The sequence below is a fragment of the Schistocerca americana genome, chromosome 4, assembly GCF_021461395.2.
Source record: "Schistocerca americana isolate TAMUIC-IGC-003095 chromosome 4, iqSchAmer2.1, whole genome shotgun sequence".
NCBI classification, from domain to species: domain Eukaryota; kingdom Metazoa; phylum Arthropoda; class Insecta; order Orthoptera; family Acrididae; genus Schistocerca; species Schistocerca americana.
In genome coordinates this window covers 493915348-493935459 of record NC_060122.1, presented here as the reverse complement: position 1 = coordinate 493935459, position 20112 = coordinate 493915348, and the positions used below count along the sequence as shown (strand labels likewise).

At 44.0% G+C, this 20112-nt stretch overlaps 1 protein-coding gene across 1 annotated transcript in view; it reads left to right on the top strand.

Annotated features, from left to right (window-relative positions):
• LOC124613576 overlaps nt 1–20112 on the top strand; it is an 896539-nt gene that overhangs the window by 670216 nt on the left and 206211 nt on the right. The window contains exon 3 of the mRNA XM_047142291.1: nt 18949–19013. Within this exon, the coding sequence (XP_046998247.1) occupies nt 18949–19013 (65 nt within the window). The remainder of the gene's footprint in view (nt 1–18948; nt 19014–20112) is intronic.

Below are 20112 nucleotides of genomic sequence, written 5' to 3'. Positions count from 1 at the left end.
CAGACTGATGACTACTACTGCAAGTACAACAACGATGCATTGTCTTCGCTTCTTCACTGCGTAAGTATACGCTGAGGTGACAAAAGTCACGGGATATCTCCTACTATCGTGTCGGACCTCCTTTTTCCCGGCACATCGCAGCCATTCGACGTGGCATGGACTCAGCAAGTCGTTGGGAGTCCTCTGCAGAAATACTGAGCGATGTTCCCTCTATAGGAGTCCATAATTGTGAAAGTTTTGCCAGTGCAGGATTTTATGCACGAACTGACCTCTCGATTATGTCCAAAAATGTCCAATGGGATTCGTGTCGGGCGATCTGGATGGCCAAACGATTCGCCCGAATTGTCCAGAATGTTCTTCAAACGAATCACGAGCAACTATTGGCCGGTGACACGGCGCGTTGTCATCCATAAAAATTCCATCGTTGTTTGGGAAGACCAAGTCCATGAATGGCTGCAAATGGTCTCCAAGTAGCCGAACATGAACAGCGTCCAGTACATTTCATGCAAATACGACCGACACCATTATGGAGCCAACACCAGCTTGAAAAGAGCGTTGTTGACAACTTGGTACCACGGCTTCGTGGGGTCTGCACCACACTCGAATTCTACCATCAGCTCTTACCAACTGAAATCGGGACTCATATTACCAGGCCAGGGATTTCTAATCACCCACGTTTCAACCGGTAAGGTCACGATCCCATGAGAGGCTCTGCGGGCGATGTCCCTCTCGCATTGATTGCTTCAAGAAGTGTTGCTTCTCTGTTAGCACTGACAACTCTACGCAAATGCCGGTGCTCTCGGTCGTTATGTGAAGGTCGCCGGCCACTGCATTATCTGCGGAGAAAGGAAATGCCCGAAATTTGGTATTCTCGGCACAGTCTTGACACTGTGGGTTTCCTCGTATTGAATTCCCTAACGATTACCAAAATGGAATGATCCACTCGTCTAGCTCCAACTACACTACTGGCCATTAAAATGCTACACCAAGAAGAAATGCAGATGATAAACGGGTATTCATTGGACAGATATATTATACTAGAACTGACATGTGATTACATTTTCACGCAATTTGGGTGCATAGATCCTCAGAAATCAGTACCCACAACCATCTCTGGCCGTAATAACGGCCTTGATACGCCTGCGCATTGAGTCAAACAGAACGTGGATGGCGTGTACAGGTACAGCTGCCCATGCAGCTTCAACACGATACCACAGTTCATCAAGTGTAGTGACTGGCGTATTGTGACGAGCCAGTTGCTCAGCCACCATTGACCAGACGTTTTCAATTGGTGAGAGATCTGGAAAATGTGCTGGCCAGGGTAGCAGTCGAACATTTCCTGTATCCAGGAAGGCCCGTACAGGACCTGCAACATGCGGTCGTGCATTATCCTGCTGAAATGTAGGGTTTCGCAGGGATCGAACGAAGGCTAGAACCACGGGTCGTAACACATCTGAAATGTAACGTCCACTGTTCGAAGCGCCGTCAACGTGAAACAAGAGCTGACCGAGACGTGTAACCAATGGCACCCCATACCATCACGCCGGGTGATACGCCAGTATGGCGATGACAAATACACGCTTCCAATGTGCGTTCACCGCGATGTTGTCAAACACGGATGCGACCATCATCATTCTGTAAACAGAACCTGGATTCATCCGAAAAAATGACATTTGGCCATTCGTGCAGCCAGGTTCGTCGTTGAGTACACCATCACAGGCGCTCCTGTCTGTGATGCAGCATCAAGGGTAGCCGCAGCCACGGTCTCCGAGCTGATAGTCCATGCTGAAGCAAACGTCGTCGAACTGTTCGTGCAGATGGTTGTTGTCTTGCAAACGTCCCCATCTGTTGACTCAGGGATCGAGACGTGGCTGCACGATCCGTTACAGCCATGCCTTTCATCTCGACTGCTAGTGATATGAGGCTGTTGGGATTCGGCACGGCGTTCAGTATTACCCTCCTGAACCCACCGATTCCATATTCTGCTAACAGTCATTGGATCTCGACCAACGAGAGCAGCAGTGTCGCGATACGGTAAACCGCAATCGCGATAGGCTACAATCCGACCTTCACCGAAGTCGGAAACGTGATGGAACGCATTTCTCCTCCTTACACGAGGCATCACAACAACGTTTCACCAGGCAACGCCTGTCAACTGCTGTTTGTGTATGAGAAATCGTTTGGAAACTTTCCTCGTGTGAGCACGTTGTAGGTGTCGCTACAGGCGCCAACCTTGTGTGATTGTTCTGAAAAGCTAATCATTTGCATATCACAGCTTCTTCTTCCTGCCGGTTAAATTTCGCGTCTGCAACACGTCATCTTCGTGGTGTAGCAATTTTAATGGCCAGTAGTGTACTAGGCCGTATTCAAAGACTGTCAGTTCCCGTGCGTGCGGTCCCAATCACGTCGGAAACGTTTTCAGGCGAAAGACCTAAGCACAAACGATTGTTACGCCGATATCACTGCCCTTTTACACCTTGTGTGCCGGTACGCGATACTGCCGCCATCTGTATGGGTGCATTTCGCTATCCCGTGACTTTTGTCACATCAGTGTAGCATTTGGATAGCAAACGTAAATTCTGGTGCGTTACTGATGCGTCTGTAGTAACCTCCGTTCTGTACACGTGACTCAAGCGTCTCCCATTCTTCACAATTCACACTGTTACAGTTTCGATTAAGGCTAGCAGTAAACACTCTACTAACGCGTTATACAAAAGCTTTGTATTGGGTCCATGAGACGACGGAGTTTAAAGGCTAAGGCGGCGGGAGGCGCTCGTGCGCGGCAGGTGTTGCGCGCTGAGCCCGCCGGCGGCGCAGACAGGTGTAGTGGCGCCAGCCGGCCTTCAGACGTGGACGTAGACGTAACGCACTCCGGCAGAGTGGCCGGGACCGCCGGTAAACACGCCGCCCTACTCCCGGATACCCGCGTCGTCGCTGGCCTTTACCTGGCTCCTCACGTCGACAGCTGCCGGCACAGGGCGCGCATACTTGTCTGCTCGGCCGATGCGCTCCTATTGGCACCATTCACACGTCGCTATTGCGAGCGTCGCTGTAGCCGTACGATTAAACTTGTAGTCGTTCCTCGCTTTTACGCCGGCACCGTAGCTGCGCTAGTACATACCAGTAGCCAACGATTACCTCTCCAGTTACAAACAGAATAAATTTCTGAATTTCTGAGGCCGTACTGATTGAAAAGCCATTGTTTACGGAAGAAACACTTATTCTCCACTAAGTTAACAAATTACACTACTGGTTATTAAAATTGCTGCACCACGAAGATGACGCGCTATACACGGGAAATTTAGCCGAGTGGAAAGCACAGTTGTGATATGCAAATGATTAGCTCTTCAGAGCATTCACACAAGGTTGGCGCCGGTGTCGACACCTACAAAGTGCTGACACGAGGAAAGTTTCCACCCGATTTCTCATACACAAACAGCAGTTGACAGGCGTTGCCTGGTGAAACGTTGTTCTGATGCCTCGTGTAAGGAGGAGAAATGCGTACCATCACGTCTCCGACTTTGATACAGGTCGGATTGTAGCCTGTCGCGATTGCGGTTTATCGTATAGCGACACTGCTGCTCGCGTTGGTCGAGATCCGACGACTGTTAGCAGAATATGGAATCGGTGGGTTCAGGAGGGTATTACGGAACGCCGTGCTGAATCCCAACGGCCTCATATCACTAGCAATCGAGATGACAGGCATCTTATCGGCATGGCTGTAACGGATCGTGCAGCCACGTCTCGATCGCTGAGTCAACATATGGGGACGTTTTCAAGACAACAACCATCTGCACAAACAGTTCGATGACGTTTGCAGCAGCATGGACTATCAGCTCGGAGACCATGGCTGCTGTTACCCTTGACGCTGCATCACAGACAGGAGCGCCTGCGATGGTGTACTCAACGGCGAACCTGGGTGCACGAATGGCAAAACGTCATTTTTTCGGATGAATCCAGGTTCTGTTTACAGCATCATGATGGTCGCATCCGTGTTTGGCGACATCGCGGTGAACGCACATTGGAAGCGTGTATTCGTCATCGCCATACTGGCGTATCACCCGGCGTGATGGTATGGGGTGCCATTGGTTACACGTCTCGGTCACTCTTGCTCACAGTGGCTCTACCCTCCATTCGATCCCTGCGAAACTCTACATTTCAGCAGGATAATGCTCGACCGCACGTTGCAGGTCCTGTACGGGCCTTTCTGGATACAGAAAATGTTCGACTGCTCTGCCCTGGCCAGCACATTCTCCAGATCTCTCACCAATTGAAAACGTCTGGTCAATGGTGGCTGAGCAACTGGCTCGTCACAATACGCCAGTCACTACTCTTGATGAACTGTGGTATCGTGTTGAAGCTGCATGGGCAGCTGTACCTGTATACGCCATCCAACCTCTGACTCAATGCCAAGGCGTATCAAGGCCGTTATTACTGCCAGAGGTGGTTGTTCTGGGTACTGATTTCTCAGGATCTATGTTCCCAAATTACGTGAAAATGTAAACACATGTTAGTTCTAGTATAATATATTTGTCCAATGAATACCCCTTTTTCATTTGCATTTCTTCTTAGTGTAGCAATTTTAATGGCCAGTGGTGTATATAATTATGTTTTTGAGACTTAGGTTTCCGGTTATTAGCCGACTGTCTAGCATTACTGACAAATATGTAGTTGTACATAATGGGACATATACAAATAGTTAGGAATTTACGACTACGAAAAAAATTAACTATGCAAAATAATTCATTCACTATCATTGAAAACTAAAACAAGTAAATAATTGGCATAACGATTTGTGCGAGAAAAATCAGGTAACTCCAAATATTGCTGAAAAATACGAACAAAAATATGACACAAGAACAAAGAGTTTAGTATGATTACAGGAGGCACATCCATTAACTTTCTAGACATTAATACTGACATCGCTGCAGGAAGCCATTAGTTTCAGATATCCAGAAAAGACACATACACAGCCTCCTACATTGTAGCTTCCTCAGTGGACGCTACCTCCCATAAAATCATTTTATGACTCACCATGTGTTGTCAGTTCCAATGCCACCACTCGTACTGAACAAGAACTGCGTACATTCGAAACAATAAGTAAAACAATGGCTACCAGCCCTTGTTTGTGAGAATTTTTTTTTCTAGTAATGTTTCATCAAGTACCTATACTTAAAGCAATATTTTTTTATTTAAGGAGATTAGAAATTTGAAGAAAAGTCCTATGAGCAAAGTGACAGAGGTAGTAAGACGTGCGTAGCTAAAGCAAGCCTTGTTTTCATACCGATTTTATCGTGAGCGAAATTTCGGTCAGACGAGAAACTGTCATCTGTGAATCCTAGTGACATCGGAAAACGTAGTCCAGATGAGTCCTCACAGCTATTACTGCAGTAAGTATCTTCTTTACAGTAACATAAAAAGTCAAATTTTAAGGTTAATCTATTGGCTTTAAATGTAAAACACATTATTAGGTTTCGATATTAGAGTCATAGACCTATTATGCAATTACTAGCCTTTATTATTAAAAAAAAGAAATTTTGATAAATCGGTCAAATGTTTTGTGAAATGTCTAACAGCAAGAAATAAAACATTTTATAGAAACATTTGATGTATCCTTCAATGACGCTCGAAATCATGTACAGTAAATGACGTGCATCGAATGTTTCCATAGTCTATTTTGCTCCTTACTTTTAGGCAAATAATTTCCCCAAACATTTTACCGTTATTTTGTTTTTCAAAATTTCCGTCTACTTTCAAGTTTTGTTCAGAAAGCATGAAATACAATATGTTTAAATGTCGGCCAGTATTCCACTATTATTAAGAATATATAGATCAATAGAAGGAACAAAAGTAGCAATTTATTCTATTTTTCAACATAAAAGAAATAATTCCACATTCTTAAACCAATGTAACTTCTAAGCGCAAAAGGACTACGTTCTGAGGAGGTGAACTTTTTTTGACAGTTCATTTACACTAATAGCAGCAGCTCTTCGTTAAATATTTCAATTTCCCGTCAAATCAAAAATTTAGTTTTTCTTGATTATCTTTATTACTTTTAAGCAATTAAATCTTTCTTTGAAAATCTACTACTCACGCTCGTCAGTTTGATATCCACTTGTGCATTTCCAACTCTTAGTTTGGCTATGAAAATTCGGAAAAATATCCGTTACGTAATTCTTAGGGAGCCTTGGTTTTGCTCTTGCAGCCGTACGACAGTATCGGGTACGGATACGGAATACCGAATATAGCTAGTGGAAATTGAGTACTAAGTCAACGCATATCTTCTTCATTTTGTAAACTATTATCAACAATGTTTTAATCAGTATGACAACTAAGACTCTGCCTACCAAAATTTCCAAGATTCTACGTCCTTGGGCACAATTAGATTATGCAATATTTTTAGAATTATAGAGCTGCCAAATATTACCGCCACCATAGTCGTAAAATGTTGATGAAGAACTACCGAAGAATGCACTGTCTGATTGTGTACGCTAGCTGTGCTCGGTATAACGGCAATAAGTCTCTGGGTGATCCGAGATAATCGTCCATTGTTTTAGGTTTAGCATACCGTAAAGCACTAGGAGAATGGCATGTTAATTACTATGGCAAGCGAAGACATAATAATTTATTGCTACATTAGTATCTGCTTTGGGACTGTATGATAATTGGTCCACATGAAAACAACATATCATTCGAATAACGTAAGTAACTTCTGTTGCCAATCGGTACTCAGTCTCTAGGTCATGTCTTTCTTACTAAGAAAGAGGGTATCTGTTACATATATAAATTTGCCAACGTCTTATATTTCCCTAGTGTTAGCATTATATTACGGACACAGGACAATGTCATGACAAAGCACAAAGCATTAGAGTTTAATTTGTTCAAATAGTTTTATGACAGTAATATCAAATCAATATCTTAGACGTTATTTTTGTATCTACAAACATTTCAAAGATGTTATATTGTTGTCCCTTTGTCGAGAGTTTCTTACTACAGCACACTATTCCTAAAAGCACTGCTATGTATGTAATTCAGCTATGTCAATATTTTATGTAAAGAGAAGCTCCACGCAACAGACGTTCATAGAGGTCAAGTAAGCAGTTGTTTCGTACACTTTACTTAGATTTGGACACACACACACACACACACACACACACACACACACACACAGACACACACACACTAATACACAAAGCTAAGTGCTCGGAAGGTGGGATGGAAATGAAATCAGAAGTTTGTGTGTTTGTATCACGTGACTTCACTACTATTTACAGAAAACCACATGCATCAAATGCATCAATCCAGAAACAACTTTTTTTTTTTTTTTTTTTGCTCACACAAATGCGCAAAGATAAGCATTCTGAAAGCGAGGCGCAAATGGACAGTTGTGTGTGGAGTCACATGGCTTTAATTCGATAACTTGAAAGTCAGATGAAATGGGCAATGGTATCGCCAACACAAGCTTACATGTGGGAATAAGAAGTACCATTCTTCGGTCTTGGATACATTCACCGACGCAGTTCAGAAGTCAATGAGTTGTGAAGTCAATGAGTCACACGTCCCCTAGCTGCAGCTACCTTCCCTCACGCCTCCTCTGTATCGTGGAGACTGGAACTAGGTAGCAGCTTATCAGGAGACCGTGCTGGCCAAGGAAATAACCTATTCTGGCGCAGTTACTCCATCGACATGTCCGCTGTTCGTGAGCGAATCCTATCTTACTGAAATATTTGACGGGATAGACTCCCTGGTGAGAGGGAGACACTTTAGAACGTGGCTTGTTTATGACTTATCACTTAGAACCGAATCTCCCGACTTACTACCACACCAGAGGTGACGTGGATTTGTGCATGATAGATGCAGGCACTATTGTGTCTACGGATCCTACGTACTCGGTTCGTTAGACAAACAATCAAACAACTCGTATTAATGAGTTTTATTTGAACAAGGTAAGTACAAATACTTAACTTTGATACACTACTGGCCATTAAAATTGCTACACCAAGAAGAAATGCAGATGATAAACGAGTATTCATTGGACAAATATATTATACTAGAACTGACATGTGATCACATTTTCACGCAATTTGGGTGCATAGATCCTCAGAAATCAGTACCCACAACAACCACCTCTGGCCGTAATAACGGCCTTCATACGCCTGGGCATTGAGTCAAACAGAGCTTGGATGGCGTGTACAGGTACGGCTGCCCATGCAGCTTCAACACGATAACACAGTTCAACAAGAGTAGTGACTGGCGTATTGTGAAGAGCCAGTTGCTCAGCCACCATTGACCAGACGCTTTCAATTGGTGAGAGATCTGGAGAATGTGCTGGACAGGGCAGCAGTCGAACATTTTCTATATCCAGAAATGCCCATACAGGACCTGCAACATGGGGTCGTGCATTATCCTGCTGAAATGTTGGGTTTCGCAGGGATCGAAGGAAGGGTAGGTCGTAACACATCTGAAATGTAACGTCCAAGGTTCAAAGTGCCGTCAATGCGAACAAGAGGTGACCGAGACGTGTAACCAATGGCACCCCACACCATCACGCCGGGTGATACGCCAGTATGCCTATGACGAATACACTCTTCCAATGTGCGTTCACCGCGATGTCGCCAAACACGGATGCGACCATCATGATGCTGTAAACAGAACCTGGATTCATCCGAAAAAATGACGTTTTGCCATTCGTGCACCCAGGTTCGTCGTTGAGTACACCATCGCAGGCGCTCCTGTCTGTGATGCAGCGTCAAGGGTAACAGCAGCCATGCGATAGTCCAAGCTGCTGCAAAAGTCGTCCAACTGTTCGTGCAATGGTTGTTGTCTTGCAAACGTCCCCATATGTTGACTCAGGGATCGAGACGTGGCTGCACGATCCGTTACAGCCATGCCTCTCATCTCGACTGCTAATGATACGAGGCCGTTGGAATTCGGCACGGCGTTCAGTATTACCCTCCTGAACCCACCGATTCCATATTCTGCTAACAGTCATTGGATCTCGACCAACGAGAGCAGCAGTGTCGCGATACGATAAACCGCAATCGCGATAGGCTACAATCCGACCTTTATCAAAGTCGGAAACGTGATGGTACGCATTTCTCCTCCTTACAGGAGGCATCAAAACAACGTTTCACCAGGCAACGCCGGTCAACTGCTGTTTGTGTATGAGAAATCGGTTGGAAACTTTCCTCATGTCAGCACGTTGTAGGTGTCGCCACCGGCGCCAGCCTTGTGTGAATGCTCTGAAGAGCTAATCATTTGCATATCACAGCATCTTCTTGCTGTGGATTAAATTTCGCGTCTGTAGCACGTGATCTTCGTGGTGTAGCAATTTTAATGGCCAGTAGTGTAGAAGTGCCGCAAGCAAAGGGCGACATGCAAAATAGTCAGCCTTCTTCAGAACAGACAAACTCAAGTCTGTGCTACGTAGAGATGGCTAATGATAGAGGCTACGATGCGACGGCTAACGAAGTGGCTAACGTTGAAGCTGCTGTCGAAGTGGGCTGCCACCGGTCGGGCTCTGCGCGTATGTCCCCTTCACGTAGGGGTCGCTGCTGTCGCGTTGTCGTCCTGGAGGGAGGTCAGTCAGCGTGCGATTGGCTGATCTCTTCTCATAGCCTTCTCTTCCTTGTCGTTCCCTACTGGCGTGCCAGCGCTGACCTAAGGCCGTAACACACCCTGATGCCAGAAATAACGCCGTTGTGTCTCTCTCCATGAAACATAATAGGGCCTAATCTTCTCCCTCCGCCATCACCAAAACTCTGTATGCAACCAAAAATTGACAGATCCCCATACGAATTCAGTAAGCAACAAACTCCAGTAGAGCTCTCACATACGAGTGCCTACAGTACGATTTTTGGTGTATTAGCTGTTTAAAGCACTACTGACACTACATTTTAGTCATTTCTGAACAATTTTTTTCATGTCGTTCTGTCTCTCCTGGTATTCTTAATTGTCATTGATATGTATGATAATCTTTCACTAATTTCTCATCCAGATTTAGTTGTTTCATTATGCCTTTTCCTATGTCAGTGTCTTGATTTCGCGCTTTTCCTTAGTCTCGTTTTGTATGTATCTTATTGTTGCGGGTGTGGAACGTTATGTTTTTCCTAACATCTCATGACAATTGCAGAATTGCTCGTGTACTATTCAAAGTTATAACTATAAGACATCATATTCATTAATGGTTTCTTTTATATAAAACGCAAATAATATATTGCGGCCAGCAGTTTCCTGCATGGTGATTTGATTTTTGTGTGGTTTATGTAACGTACTACCCAATGACCATTATCTCAGCAAATTTAAACAGGATTAGAGACTAATAGTAATGTCGTGTGACGAGGGCCTCCCGTCAGGTAGACCGCTCGCCTGGTGCAAGTCATTCGATTTGACGCCACTTGGGCGACTTGCGCTTCGATGGGGATGAAATGATGATGATCAGGACAACACAACACCCAGTCCCTGAGCGGAGAAAATCTCCGACCCAGCCGGGAATCTAACCCAGGCCCTTAGGATTGACAGTCTGTTGCGCTGACCACTCAGCTACCGGGGGCGCACGATTAAAGACTGATTCCTGATATTAATCGTACATCATAATTTTAATGCAACGCTGCGCTGGCTCGTACAAACATTAAAATAACGCCAAAAGAGCACGTTAGAAGTTAGAAAGACAAAAACCATCGTTTCACTATTATTGAACACTTAAAACACCACAACCATCACTGCATGAATATAAAATAAGACACGAAAATGTTGAGAACAATCACAGAAAAATACTTCATCCCACTGCAAGAGACCCACCATATCTACAAAGACATAGCCCAAAGCAAGAAAGAGCTATGTGGTCAAGCACGTATGAAGATAACTATTGTAGAACTGAACTACATGCAAAAAAAAAAAAAGCAGAGGAGCCCTAAAATCTTTGACCGTGGGCATCACGCAATAGCATTCAACAGTTGGTAACACCACAACCCCAGAACATACTGACATCAGATTGCGCTTACAGAGTAGAAAATTCTAATTGCAATAAGTGTTCTGTGCTGGCAGGTGTACGCATAAAATTTCTTATCACAACAAAAAACGAAGATTACCCAATCGCTTAGACCGCCAAGATACTGAGTGATAATTAGGAAATTCGCTTAATTTGACAACTGTGTAAGGAGAACCTTTTAAAAATATGTAGGGTGAACCAGAACACCACCGACAAAATTTCAGAAGATGTTCAGAGCATTTTGATATCAGAAACCCGTGGCCTCCGGTGCCTCGTTACATAGCGATTACATTTCGTTGACTGCTTAGCCCCTGTATCGGTATCGCATTGGAAACATCTACAGAACAGTAGAAATGTCGACGGTATGTGCTGCATGTTTTGTTTGTAAACAAAATTGATCCATTCGTTCATGATACTTACTGTTGACAACATGAGGTCTACTTCACTCTTGGACGTCAAGTGAGCATTGCATTCAGAACTGCTCTGTCCAGTCTCGGGTTTGTTTTTCCGGCGGTATTAGTTGTACGTTAACAGTGAGACACAGTAATATGGATGTGTCCTGCCCACCCAAGCTCTCTGACGTTTTATTCTAGCGCAACCTACCACGCTAATTTCAACGTGTTAGTTCGGGACGTCTTTGTGACAGTAAACTAGCCCTCTGAATCCACAGATGTCCATGGTGTGTCGTGAGTGAAGTAGTGCGAGGGGCTGAGAGTGTATCAGAGAGAAACACCGGTTAACTGTGTTTGTACACGCGCTACCCGAATTGCTACACATTTACACTAACGGCTGCTGTCGAAGAATACTGTGGGTAGTTTTCCACAAGTTGAATTCCTGATCGCAGGGTGTTCACTAGAAAAGGAAATGAAATGAGACTATGGCATCGTTGGCGAGGAGGCCCCATTCGGGGAAGTTCGGCATGCAAGTGCAAGTCTTATTTCATTCGACGCCATACTGGGCAACTTGCGCGCCAATGATGAGGATGAAAAGATGATGAGGACAGCCGGCCGGAGTGGCCGAGCGGTTCTAAGCGCTACAGACTGGAACCGCGCGACCGCTACGGTCGCAGGTTCGAATCTTGCCTCGGGCATGGATATGTGTGATGTCCTTAGGTTAGTTAGGTTTAAGTAGTTCTACGTTCTAGGGGACTGATGACCTTATATGTTAAGTCTCATAGTGCTCAGATCCATTTGAACAATTTTTTTGATGAGGACAACACAACACACAGTCCACGAACGGAGTAAATCTCCAACGCGGCAAGGAACAGAACCGGGGCCTGCTTGCACGGTAGCCAACCACGTTACCATCCAGCTAAGCAGGCGGACTGTTTACTAGAGTTTTCAGCAAGTTGCGTGAACCAGATATTCTTTCAAGTTCTCATTTTTCTCCTGAACGGGTAGTTCAACAGTGTGCAGGAAAAGCAACGCATTGTTGAAATGGTGCAGTGTAGTCCTACCAGCAGAACCCGACTACTTTCTGCATGTATCAATGTTCAAATGGTTCAAATGGCTCTGAGCACTGTGGGACTGAACATCTGAGGTCATCAGTCCCTTAGACTTCGAACTGCTTAAACCTAACTAACCTAAGGACATCACACACATCCATGCCCGAAGCAGGATTCGAACCTGCGCCCGTAGCGGTCGCGCGGTTCCGGACTGAAGAGCCTAGAACCGCTCGGCCACAGCAGCCGGCCGTATCAATGTCCCACGTACACACGTATGGGAACATTACATCCGGAAAACTTGTACCCATTTCACATACAGCGTGTCCATAATCTTCACATTGGCGACAATGTCAAACGACTTGAATTTTGTTACTGGTATAGTGACAATCATCATTCGCCTCCATTAATAATATTCACTGATGAAGCCATGTTTACACTGAATGGAGACACCAGCAAATGTAATAATTTCCATCAATGTTTGGTGGGGCGTTGTCTGTAACACGTTGATAGGCTCAGTCATTCCAGATCAGTGAATGATGGGACAGAATTACTTGCATTTTTTGGGGAATTCGTTTGTTTAATACCTTGAGAACACTCATTTGGCCACGCGGACTGCAATATTCTTCCAGAGTGATGGAGCCTCTCCACATTCTACCGAACGCGTCAGGGAACATCTCAGCCACACCTACTCTAATCACGCGTCGAGGTCAGGTGTGCCGGCCAGCCTGGGGATGGTTGTTAAGGCGGTTTTCCATCTACCTCGGCGAATCTGGGCCGGTTCCCCTTATTCCGCCTCCGTTACACTGTGTCGACGATTGCTGCGCAAACACTGTTTCCACGTACGCGTACACCATAATTATTTTACCGTTCAAATATTTGGGTATGAGACGTCCACGGGGGGTCCACTGGGGGGCCGAACCGCACAATAACCCTGGATGCGGTATGGGTCGGCGGTGGGGTGGGTTAACTGCTGTGGCCTGTTGTGGGGTTGTGAACCACGGAAGATTCCGGCGGGACGAAGCCTCTCCGTCGTTTCTGGGTCCCCGGTTTAATACATACATACATAAATACCCTAATCGCTGGAATGACGCGAGATGAACTGCGTGGTCCCATCATGGACGCTGCTGGCTTCATTAGGCAGCGTGCAGGCTCACAACATGTACTCCCTAAGGGTGCACAACTGCACTGAAACTGACGGTGAGGTATTCGAACATTTATTGTGAACTATATAACAGCTGTAATGTGGCGTGCAGGGTAATGCTTAAAGGTGAATATGTTAAAGGTACCTGTTTTTCAATTGATACTTCGTAAAGCGCTTGTTGTAATGTGTAAACCTGACTATGTATTGAATAATACAGAAAAAATAACAATGTACATTAAATGTGTTCTATCTCGGAAACCACTTGGAATAGGGCATATGTCCATATTTTTGCTGCAAATGATCGTTCGTGTCATATCCCTGACTATTGACCATGAGGACATCCTGTATCTGATCGAGGAAATGATACAGGACAATCATGTTTTTGTTGGGCATCTCTTCAACACTTGCCTCTCACATAATAGAAAACGTACTTTAATTTGCCGTGGATAAGAGACAGGCAGAAAAATGAGCACCGGAGAATGAATAATACGAAAACAGCAGTTGCGACGCAGAGTAGCAATATCAAGCGGAAACATTGACAGTGACGGATTTGTGTAAATACAGAATACAGTTTCCTCGTCACGGAAATGTTTACCATGTGTTGCCTAGTGATTAACGCCATGTACGAAACTGCCTAGCAAATACTGGGGAGACAAAAAATAAACACAAAACGCAGGAGTAAATACAAAATAAAGCAAAAAAGTAAAACTGATATGTTTTGTTCATTCTGCAGATTGTAGGTTCCAATCACCCGATTGTTCCAAGTAAAAATTTTAAATTTGAACGCTCATTCTTAAACAGATGCTTTTGCGCGAATTGCATTTTCGTCACTACTAGGATCATTTACCGTGTGGAGACTATCTTCATGAAAACACATCCAAGTTGTGACACAAATCTTTAGCTGACAATTAGAGCCGAATTTTATTTAAAAACAATAAAAAATTGAAGTTTCACTCATTCCTTTTCAGAAATAAATAGTAAAATAGCAATTAATGCAGTAATTTATAATTAGCATCTCGGAGGGATGTATGATCTCTTTTTTGGCAGGTATAGAATTACTTTTAGCTACGGAAGTCAAGCATGCAGATTACATCTAACGGTAACACGGCGCAAACAAGAAAAGATGTGTACGTAAACTGCGTTAAATAAAAAAAAATGGTTCAAATGGCTCTGAGCACTATGGGACTTAACAGCGGAGGTCATCAGTCCCCTAGAACTTAGAACTACTTAAACCTAACTAACCTAAGGACATCACACACATCTATGCCCGAGGCAGGATTCGAACCTGCCACCGTAGCGGTCGCGCGGTTCCAGACTGAATGAAATACGTTTATACCGCTCAGGTTTCCAACAGACATAATTCTCAATAATAATGTACTCAATAATAATATACTTAATAGTGTCTTCTGTCTCCAGTACTGAATCGAACCAACCATCCATTACTGTAGATATAAAAATTCATTCTCTCTTTCTTGAAACTACAGATGTAGCATTTTTTTCGAGCTGTTAGCAGTTTCGGAGAGCAAGTAACGATCTTGTAATTACCGTACATTGAAAAACGCCTTCGCTGGGGAGAAAAGATTAAATCCACATTGCCTATAAATTAATTAGTCTCAGACAGGTGTTATTCTAAATACGCACAACGCACTTCTTTCCCCGAGTGCGAAATTACTGCAGGTCGTCATGCTGGCATGGTAACAAGAACGCAAGTCTAGACTAAAGAAAGCTCGCGCGGTTATATTAATTGAATGGGCCACCTGAAAATAGAACGCAGTGACCTTTAAACACCAAGGCCAAAGAGATGTTGAGAAAAATTTGGCGTCAGCAGAGTGCTCCCATTGAAACTAGTCTGGCAACTAAATATGAAGTGCTAGGGAGAGCAGAACATCATTAAAAACTACGGGTGCGCACTATGCCTTTTACAGCAGTTGCACACTATTATATGAAAAATTACGAGTAAAAGAAAAGAGTATCCCTGTACACTGACAGAAAAAGTTCTACGTAATGTGTAAGTCTTCATGCTATTATCATATTTGGTAAACTATATTTAATTTAAAAAGAAACGGAGGTAGCTGCTCGTCTCGGAAATTCTGGTGAAATAAAAACATGACTGAAAGTTGGGTTATTCAGCTTCATTCGTTTGTCATAATCTGTTGATTGCAGGAAAGTATCGTCATTGGACGATTGTAAGGACATACAGATAGAATTTGATGAAATTTCCAGTCAGTGTAATGAATGAGAGCTTTCTTTAAATGTGGTTAAATATAAGATAACGCTTTCAACAAAGAAGGAGAACGTTATAACATCTGATTACGAGATTAGTGGTGAACTTCTTGAGCTGCTCGTCACAACTTAAATATAAATGGTTCTGAGCACTATGGGACTTAACATTTGAGGTCATCAGTCCCCTAGAACTTAGAACTACTTAAACCTAAGTAACCTAAGGACATCACACACATTCACGCCCGAGGCAGGATTCGAACCTGCGACCGTAGACGTCGCGCGGTTCCAGACTGAAACGCCTAGAACCGCTCGGTCACACAGGCCGGCCTCGTAAATATATTTAAGGGTAGCACTAAGAAGCGATTCGAAACCATTGTTAAGGAAGAAGAATGGAAGACTTGGATTTGCTGGAAGGGTTCTAGGAAAATACAAAAAAGTGAATACTGAATAAATTTTCAACTGCCGAGAGCGTTAAAATCATTTATTCATATAGATAAACGGTTTTGGGAATTTTCTGTTGCCGTCTTCGGATCTGTAAAAGATATGACCGAAAATGCTAGGACACAGTAACTAACATTACAGCACACATAATTGTATCCAAGATCTGCAATGCCTGGAATAACAGCATACTATGTTTACATCATCACACAATCTTTTCCTTCAGTGCAGCAAATAGTGGTATATACAATGTATATCCACGTTGCTATCGTCAACTATAGTACAAGTCGGCATGTCAGTTTTAACATAACAGCCATGTACACACATGTTACTGCGCTGATTACAAGTGATCACACTTAATAGATAATATCGGTTCGTACTACCACTGCACCATCTGATGATCCACTGCATCACTAAGGATGCTTACGTTGGAATCTGTGAGTGTGAAGAGGTGATGAATGTGGGCACTTGTAATCGGCACAATAACATGTGTGTGCATAGCTGTTATTTTAAAACTGACATGCCGACTTCTAGAATAGCTCTCGATACCAACATGGATATACATTGTATAGCACCACTTACTGTACTGAAGGAGAAGATTGTGTAATGATGTGAACGTAAGTATGTTGTTATCCTATGTATTGCAAATCTTAGATATAATTATGTGTGCTGTCATGTTAGATGCTGTGTCCCAGCATTTTCTGTCCTATCTTTTGCAGATACGAACATGACAACAGAGAACTGTCGAAATCGGTTATCTATATGAATGGTTCAAATGGTTCTAAGCACCATGGGACAGTCCCCTAGACTTAGAACTATTTAAATCTAACTAACCTAAGGACATCACACACACATCCATGCCCGAGGCAGGATTCGAACCTGCGACCGTAGCGGCAGCGCGGTTCCAGACTGAAGCGCCTAGAACCGCTCGGTCACAGCGGCTGGCTATCTATATGAATAAATGAACTTAGCGATCTTGGCAGCTGCAGATTTATTCAGTGTTCATAATACTACATTTCGCTCTCACACTAACGATGTCAGAAGTGTGTAGGCATCTGTAAGGCAGATCACCTACAAGACGCAAGTATCGGCAAATCTATAGTTGCCTTCCAGTGTTTGGAGCATGTAAACCTGACAACAGACACCGAAAGAGTTCACAGACATGCTGCTATAGTCGTGACAGGTCGTTACAGGACACATGGAAGCGTAACAGTAATGCCCCAAGAATATTTCTTGGAAGACTGATGATGCAGTTCTCGAGAAAGTCTGTTGGGGAAATCCCATATGTTCGAAGAAGACTGTGTGACCGCCTTGCTACCACCACATTATATATCGCATAGAGATCGTGAGAAGAAAGGCTAAAGAGATTAGGGCTCACGGAGGCATATAGATAGTCATTTGCCCCACGCTCAGTATGCGAATGAACTAGGACAGAAGGTCGCCAATATTTTTACAATATACCTTCGGCTACGCACTGCACTGGGACTTGCGGAGTAGTATATCGATAAGGATCTTCTTAAGAAGTGGAATGTGGTAACAGAAGAAAGACATTACGGTTAGTCTGGGTTCCTTGGGAACGTTATACGGTCTAATTACATTAATGTGACCACCGCCTATGTTCGAAGTCAACGTACAGTAACCACTCACAGATGGCAGCACTAGCAGTGGAGGGGACATAAAGCGTGTCGGGCGATGCACAAGAAATGACAGTAGTTGTCGTAATGTGAAAATGGAGAGATTTACCTGACTTTTAAAAGGCCATTATCAGTACAGAGGTAACTGTGGGTGCACCACGGCCCATAGATAACAGAGGTGAACGGCAGCTGCGGAGATGGGTACTGGCGAACAGACGTGCAACTGTTGCTCGCCTGACGGCCAGATGAACCATTGGGCTAGCAACAGGGTCCATGAACGACTTTTAGGCGAATGTTACTGCGTACGGGCCTCCGTAGCAGGCGCCCGGTTCAAGCACCCAAGCACCCCTGCCTAGGCTGAAAGTCGGCAGTTTTCAGTGACAGAATCAGCAGTTTCAGATGATTCGATACCAAGAAAGAGTATAGTAGCAACGCTGACGACGACAACATATTGACGTGGAGCAATATTTGTTTTATTTTCTTCTGAATAATAGAAACAAAAATTACCCAAAGTTATTGTTTATAATTTACAAATTTATGATCACATCAAACATTACATGAAACCATAGACCAGCAGGCTTGGACAAATCAGTGTCCACAAGGTAAGTATCTCCACGAAATTGTACATCTGAGAATATGCTGAGATGCGGCTCGCTTTTCATGCCAAAACAATGCACGTCGATAGGGTTTCAAACGCTATTTAATTTTAACCATCTACGCTGACACCTGATATCTAAGCTGACAGCCGCGCGAGGTTGCCGCGTGGTCTCGGGCTTCTTGCTGCGGTTCGCGCGGCTCTCACCGTCGGAGGTTCGAGTCCTCCCTTGAGCATGGGTGTGTGTGTGTGTTGTCCTTAAAATAAGTTTAAGTTAGATTAAGTATTGTGTAAGTCTAGGGACCGACAACCTCATCAGTTTGGTCCCATAGTAACTCACCACAAATTCCTACAGTGACACCTGGAGCATTTGTTCTGTGTAATGTTCCGCCCTACATCTGACATATTAAACCAGAATATACCCTTGACAGTTTTAGTAATCTTATGTATCAGTGTACTAACGCACTGCCGTTTGTGTTCCAGGCTTATCCGAGGCTATACGGACAGCAAGGGGCGCCATTACCCACGGCTGCCCTACTATCCAATTGGTGAGTTGTTGTTGTTAATTTACTTATACAGTCGGATAAGATGTGAACTGGTAAATGTTCTATGAAAATTAAAGGTGGAGGGGTGGGGGGGAGGGGGGGTAAGGAAAAGAAAGAGTAGGAAATGTTGATGTCAGTTGCATCGGGAATTTATGTGGAGTCAGCGGCGACCAGCGAAAATGTGTGCCAGACCGGGATTCGAAACCGAGATCTCCTGCTTATTACGCAGCTGTGTTAACCACAGCGCCATCCCGACCCAGAGTCTATAGCAACTGCGAGGATTATCTCGGCACACATTCCGGCCAACGCACATTCTCACTTAGCCCCTCTTATCTGCAGTCCCTGTCCATGTCCTGCTTGCTCACTAGTTTGAGATTCCCGCAAGACGTCGAACGTAATTGTGCATCTGCACTAAAGGTGGTGCATGCGTTGCCCATCGAGGCAACTCAATTATATGAACGCATGGTATCTGTTCCTTCGGACGGCATTTACAAATAATATGAGGATTTCTGCTGTCTTTCGCGACTGGATAATGTACTATTCACACCAAACGCTCTTCGCTTTATTTAAGAACATTGTCACTGATGATTGTAACAATTGTAATTTTATTTAAGTGTCAGTTTAACGAGATTATAAACACACTAGTGCCACAATAAAAAGCTTTAGCAAAGTAATAATCAGAACAGACATACACACAGGCTAGGACACTTCGCCTTCCCCTCCCTCTTCCTCCCCTCCTCGCCTCCCTCCTATCCCATTCTCCGTCACATGTGTAAAAAACTGTACATAAATACGTACACACATAGGCACACACACGCTCACAGACTCGCACACACAAGTTACAACATGTCACTACCTCTTCCCCCTCTCCTTTCCACATTATCGGAACGAAATTCAAATTACACAAAACCAATAGGTGATGGTGAGCATATAAGCCAAAACACTCAAACGAGAAAATATTGTGGCTAGTGTAACGCAGCGCATTTAAATCCGGACACCTGCGTATAGTACGACACATTCGAATGATGTAAGCCAAAAAAAATGTGATTTTCAACACGATAGATGTTTGTCATCTCTTTACATCTACATGTAAACAGAACAA